Below are 6,531 nucleotides of genomic sequence, written 5' to 3' on the forward strand. Positions count from 1 at the left end.
GAAACATCTTCACATCTTCATGTTGTATTTTTGCTTGGTTTTGTGGGTTTGTTTTTTTTTCTTAATAAATAAATAGAGGGGTCCAAGCTTGTCAGCCACACAGGTTTTATGAAAACTGAGTTCATGGTCAGTGACTACTGAACTTTGTACAGCTATTACTGGGGGAAATGTACCACAGAAGCCTTGAGCCATCAGCATGTGGGCAGAACCTCACTCTAAAAGATGTAACATGATGAAACTGATAAAATATTCCAGTAAGATCAATCAGCAGAAGCTTTTTATTTGTGGCAGAATTGAAATTTCAAAAGTGGGTAGCTGTTGAGTCATAGATCAGAAAAAGAGAAGAAATCTAAGGAGTGAAGATTTTAACAAGAGATAAACATATAGAGAACAGGGCAAAGGTACAGCCTAAGCCATTTTTGCAGTCCTATCATGTCATCCACATACCCATATTTCTAGAAAGTATCACACAAACTAAGGATAATACAGCCTATTCACTGAAAACCATCAAGCACCATGCTGGAGGCCAGTGCGCTGATATTAAAGGGGACTTTGGGCTGCTGGGTGCACCATGAAAACGGTAGATTGTGTTCAGAGGCATTTTGCACAGTCATTTACACCCACAAATAGTGAATGTATCACACTGCTATTCCAATTTAACAGTATTTTTCACTCATTCTACAAAGGCATAAATGATGGCTTTTGTAGGGCAAGTGAGAGGAGTGAGTTCTTTAATAACAGCCACATTTGGGAATTCTGTTCCCTCTTGCACTGAAGTTAGTGGCTCTCTTTCTACGGACTCAGGAGCTTATACTGGAAAAGACCCAATTCTTCCAACAGCTTTGGAAGACTTAATTTGTTAAGACTTTGGCTGAGCTCTGAGAAAGGCTGAAGCATTTTTCCAAGGTGCCAGAAGCAAGGGCTTTTTTGCATTCTGATCTTCTGACATAGATTTTCACAGATCCAATATATGCCATTATTTATACAGTCTGTTGGCATGTGTGGCATTCTACAGGCTAGTAAAAAGTCAAGAACCATGCTCTGAGGAGTTCATCATCTAAAAATTGGCATATAATTTAATGAGTAAGGACAAAAGAAAACAAGATAAATAGAAAATTGCTCCTGGGAAAGTTCCACTGTTTATTTTTAATCACAAAGAATGCAGATCATTCAGGCTGCTTCTGTTTCAGATTTGTTTCTTCTTTTCTGAATGATTAGACATGCAAGAGAGAAAGGGGTCATACACTGCAACCAAAAGTTCCCCTAAAGGATGAAATAGAAGCTACAAAGGGAATAAGAAATTTCAGAACCAAACCCTCTTACTCTCCTACCCTGCCTCTCCTTTGTGTTCCCAAAGAACAAACCAGGAGATTTCAAGGGGAAAGTTTTTTATTCCCTGAAAATTGGTATCTTCAGGGTGATGGAAAACTCACTCACATACCTTTTGCTCCCACCCTTCCTGGGAGATGCAGCATGAAGTCAGGTTGCAGACTGTGCACAGAGAAGTGCTACTCTGAGTAGCACTGGGGCTGGCACATGCTCAGGTACCTTAGCACAGTTGTAGGACCACCCTCAAATACTCTACCATGTATTTGGTCCTGTAACCACCCAGAACCAGGGGAGTTGACATGTACTTCCCAGCATGTTACTCCTTTCCATCTAACTTCACATTTTTTCTCTCCTTCTCCTTCAACACAACCCATCCTACATTTAGCAAACACATTCACACGATCAAGTTTAAATAGACTTTAATTTTGCTCTGCCTTTGCACTTGATGTTGTCCCCACAGAAGGAGACATGAATTTCAATGGCAATTCTATTCTGAGTAACTCAGCCCTGAAATACAGAACAATGAGCATTGTACATTTTCTCTACCACATTTATAATGCTTGTAGATTTTTTTTTAAAAAAACAACTTTTTTCTTTTCCCCTGGCAATTCTCTGCTGATCATTAGCTATAAATACATTATATTGATGCCATGGAAAAACCTGCTTATTTTATAAATAACTGCTATAATTTTATTTTAAGGTAAATGACTGGCAAGTGAAAGAGCAAAAAGGCACATTTTTTAGAGATATGCAAGATAATGCTTAGATTACCAGTGAGGTTCTTCTCACCCATCCTGATTCCAGATGCAAGAGCAGGGAATTCAACTGAATTAAAGGCCAACAGATTTACATATTTGGAAGCCAACCCACCCCCTTCTTCCTCCTCCCCCCCACCCCAAACCAGAAACAAAAGAAACATACAGAACAAATACACTGTTGTAAGACATTCCCAAGATTTATATGGAATTCAGTAGTAACAGGAATATTTGAAGGTACTTAAAAAAAAATCTGCCATGTTACCCAAAGAAGGGACATGTGCTAAACTTGAGGTCTTAGGGATTTCTTAAGGAATTAAGTTTTCAATGTATGTTTCTTAATAAAAATTGGTGGCAAATGGTATCAATTATTTCAGCATTAAAGGATAAAGGTGGCCCTAAAGAAGATTTTCATTCTGGGCTGTATATACTGTCCTGTGTATATATAATTAAACCATTTTGATATGAATATTTTTCCTTTCTGTATAGTTATGTTACTTCGGTAGAGAAGGTAACAGATGAAGTAAACTGGTCATCTTCACTTTGGTATTAAAACAAAGTTAAATCTTATTTCCAAGGTGGAAGTTAAGTACACCCATTCAGCTTGGTAACACTAGCATGAATGTGAATCAATAACATTCTGTGACTCAGGGTGCTGAAAGCACGCAAGTTCACAGCAAAGCTACATTGAAGAAAGGAAGATTCACTTGTGAAATGGGGAAAATCACTGACACAACTCAATAGTAACTTTCAATTAGTAGATGTAGCTTTTGCTATGCAATGTGAAGCTCATTTCATTAGACTTCAAATAGAAAGAGCTAGTGAACACTAAATAAAAGATTGCTGGTCTGCTTTTTGATTTCTTTGGCAAGTCCTAGAGGTATTCTCCAATTTTAATCATAATGTGTCATCAATTGATTGTACATTACCATCAGTTGGCATGATGATGAAGTCCCATTGGCCTTCACCAACAAATGTAAGAGAGTTTTGTCATGATTAGACCCCAATCTCTCTGAATTGGTACAAACTGCTCAGCAATGATGTGCTGGGCAGCAGACTAAGGGATTTGAAATGTCACGTTAGACAATGAAAGTGGGGCACGTACACATGTGCAATGAAAAAAATGAGCTCCTCAGAAGTGATTTTGCATAGAGGTAAAGGCTGCTGCATCTTGACTCCCATCAGATTTGAGGCCAATGACTCTGTCAAATCTGATTTTCCTGATGGAGCAGAAGAGACACTTTCCTGTTCCTGTATCTGTTGTGTTTCTCCCCTGCCTGATTTGAAGACTGGCAATTATAATGTCTCCTATTGCTGTTTTTTAAATCACAAAATTTGAAAACAATCTAGTTAAGGACACAGACAAAAAAATCCCCAAGAGAGGACTGGGGACAGGAGGCATATGCCAGATTTTCTCAGATAATGAGCTTTTATAGCTCATTTCTTGGTATAAGAATTCCATATCAAAAAAGAAGTTGCTACTTTTTCTTTTCTTGATACAGTAAAAAGAGAGTGCTTGGAATATTTGATTTGTACGAGGAAATGAAGCCAGGGGATCTGGCCAGGAAATATGTGCGTTAGGAACTGGGCACATCCAAGATGGCACTGGCTGAGGGACAAAGCTCTGGAGATGTCAGGATTTTTGCAGTAGGCAAGGTTCTATAAAACACAATGAATCCCTGACAAGTGGTTGTATTAAAAAAAAAAGGAAAGAAAACTCTGGATTTTTTCCAGAATACACTTCTGTCTATTTTGCAAACAACTACAGGGCAAATTCAGGGCAACTCCATTCTAGAGAGATGCATTCTCCAAATACGGAAGCTAATAATAACTTACTCCTAGTGCCAAGTTTTCAAGTCTGAAGACGCCCTTGTGAAGCAGTGATATGCTAACTAAATCATACTGCCTATTATGTCTATAATCTGCCCTGTGTCCAACACAGGGAGAAGCAGGTGCATCCTCTCAATGAGCTTTCATGAAGTGTTCTTTCTGTGCATTTTTAGATACAATTACTTTGCAGTAAATGTATATATTTGGGAATTTTATCATTAAATTACATGATACAACAATCCCCATAACAAAACTAATCACACAGGTTTCAAAAAACTAGTCAATAAAGAATTATTCTTTCTGTACTTCCAAACAACAGCAGCATGGTCTCTAAATTCATTTGCACGCTTGTTCTTTCTCTTACCAGCTGTTGCCCTTTTGGACCCCAACCAGCATACTGAAGCTTTGCATTGCTGACCTCAGGGGGATACAAATTCTGGGGATCCCTGCAAAAAGAGAAAAATAAGATTTCAGCTTCAGAAACGTCCTTATTTAAGCTGGTGCAACCCTGCTTTGGAAATCCACCATGACCTTGTGAACTGTCTTTCAGCTGAAATAATCTAATATTTAGTGCCAGGTTTCAGTAGATTTTTTTACTGTAAGGTAAGCACTATACCACTTGCAAGCATTGGTAAGATCAAGTATTCAAATGACAATTTCTATTTCTTATATGAAGTTAAACATATTAGTTCCACTGCTGACTTGCCTAAGCCTCAAGAATTAGTCAAGGGATGACAAAGTAATTGTATTTATCAACACTTATGATGCCCACAAAGGATAAATAATAATTATATTTTTGAACCATACTGCCACAAGAAAAATGAATTTCATCTTCTTCTCCCCATGGCTTTTCTGCCTCATAATCTTCCTTTGAACACGATGGCAGAAAAGTTTAGCAACTGTATAACAACTGATATGTAGCCTGGCTTCGAAAGGAAAAGCTCCTATTAATATGAAATACCTAACTTTTTTTAGAAAAGAAAATCAAAATGCTGTTCTTGTTCTTTCATCCATTACCTCCATTTCGTAACAGAACATCAGTGAGACATAGCAAATGCAATATAGAAAAAGGAGGGTTTTTTTTGGTAAATGTCAAAGCAGCATAATGTCATTTTATCACAGCACAGACAGCATTGCCTTGACTGTATTTATACTCAGCACAAATAATTACATTATATATTCTGAAGTCACATTGCTACCACTCTGTGTATAGTAATATTCTACAAACAAGAACAGCAATAAAGCCTGTACACAGTATGCCTCATTAGCAGATCTCAAACTGCTTTAAAAAGGGTATTACCATCACTGGTCTACAGATAGGAATAACAAGGCAATTTCAGGCCAACATCACCTAAAAACAGCAAAAAGAACCAAAGCCTTCCTGGTCTTTATGAAGGAGTCTTTCTCTTCTTGTACAAAGTTTATTTCTTCATTAAAGGCAATATTTTCCAGACCATATTTTCAAAACAGAACAAAACTGAATGCAATAATTAGACATTAACTGAATTCTCTTTATTGCCTCTTATGTGACCTGGTGCTGTACCACTGTTACAGTCTGGCTCTGCCCTTTCAGACAAGAACTCTCTTGGCTGCATGTTCCCACTGCACTGTTGTAGTTTCCCTCTTCCATAACTCCTGCAGCTGGTATAGCAACTTCTGCTTTCCTGCTGGAAGGTGTGTTATCAGTGGTTATAAATGATAATCCATAATGTCTGTGAGGCCCCTTGGAAGAGGTCTGCAGAGCTGATTAAATTGCTCAAGATAACAGGTTTGATGTAGATGGGATCCATTAGGAATGTGGATGGGGAAGAGTGGCTTGTTGACGCACTGGCCCTTCAAGTCTCAGCGTACTGCAGGGTGTCCAGAGAGCCTTTGGCTCTATAGCCGAAGTGTCATCCACAGCTGTTGCTGGTGGAGTAAAATTTTATCCTTTCTTCTCATGGTTTTCAATCAGGAGGTGTCATTGTGGGTAGCCTAAAGTAATTTTTGTAAGGTATGGGTAAGAGAACAAATAATTCTCATACTGAAGTCCTGCTAACAGCAGCTACAAAATTCTCATTCCAGTAAGAAGAATAACCATACATACAACTTCTTGTGGGTCTTTTCATACTTGTCTGCATTAGCTACTTAAGTTTCAAGTCAGCTATTTCTGTTAAGACTCATTCTCTTTGGTTAGCTATCTTGATCATCTTAACGGAGAGTAACCGTTGAGTGCAGAGGAAGAGAGAAAAACAGTGAAGTAAATAAAAACCTATTATGGAAGAAAAAAAGACAAAAAGTTCTTCATTATTTGTCAGACAATCTAGTTCTTACAGTTTTTCTTACCCATGGTGAGGAGAGGAGCAAGATATTACAGACAGAGGGGGAAATATCATCCCTTAATAGATTATACAAACTGTGAGATTTCAAACCTGCAACACTTCAGGTGGAGCTAAGGGACAGATATACCAATTACAGACAATAATTCAGACCAGAGCCCAGACAAGTCCTGTCATTTCTGCTCACTGCATCACCTTTTAGAAGACGAAAACTCTAACACAATGAGAAATGCTGCATAAACCAGCTTTGGCAGCAGATAAGGCAGAAGGAAAAGCACTCCGTACGACCTATCAGCAAA

General features: G+C 38.2%; 1 protein-coding gene across 1 annotated transcript in view; it reads right to left on the bottom strand.

The window, feature by feature from the left end:
• The window catches only part of DPP6 (dipeptidyl-peptidase 6), a gene marked incomplete at its 5' end in the record, with an annotated part of 102,180 nt that extends 97,820 nt beyond the window's left edge, over positions 1-4,360 (bottom strand). The window contains one exon of the mRNA XM_010016742.1: positions 4,279-4,360. Within this exon, the coding sequence (XP_010015044.1) occupies positions 4,279-4,360 (82 nt within the window). The remainder of the gene's footprint in view (positions 1-4,278) is intronic.
• Between the last annotated feature and the right edge of the window lie 2,171 nt (positions 4,361-6,531).

The sequence above is a fragment of the Nestor notabilis genome, unplaced genomic scaffold, assembly GCF_000696875.1.
Source record: "Nestor notabilis isolate BGI_N333 unplaced genomic scaffold, ASM69687v1 scaffold4246, whole genome shotgun sequence".
In the NCBI taxonomy this organism is placed as follows: domain Eukaryota; kingdom Metazoa; phylum Chordata; class Aves; order Psittaciformes; family Psittacidae; genus Nestor; species Nestor notabilis.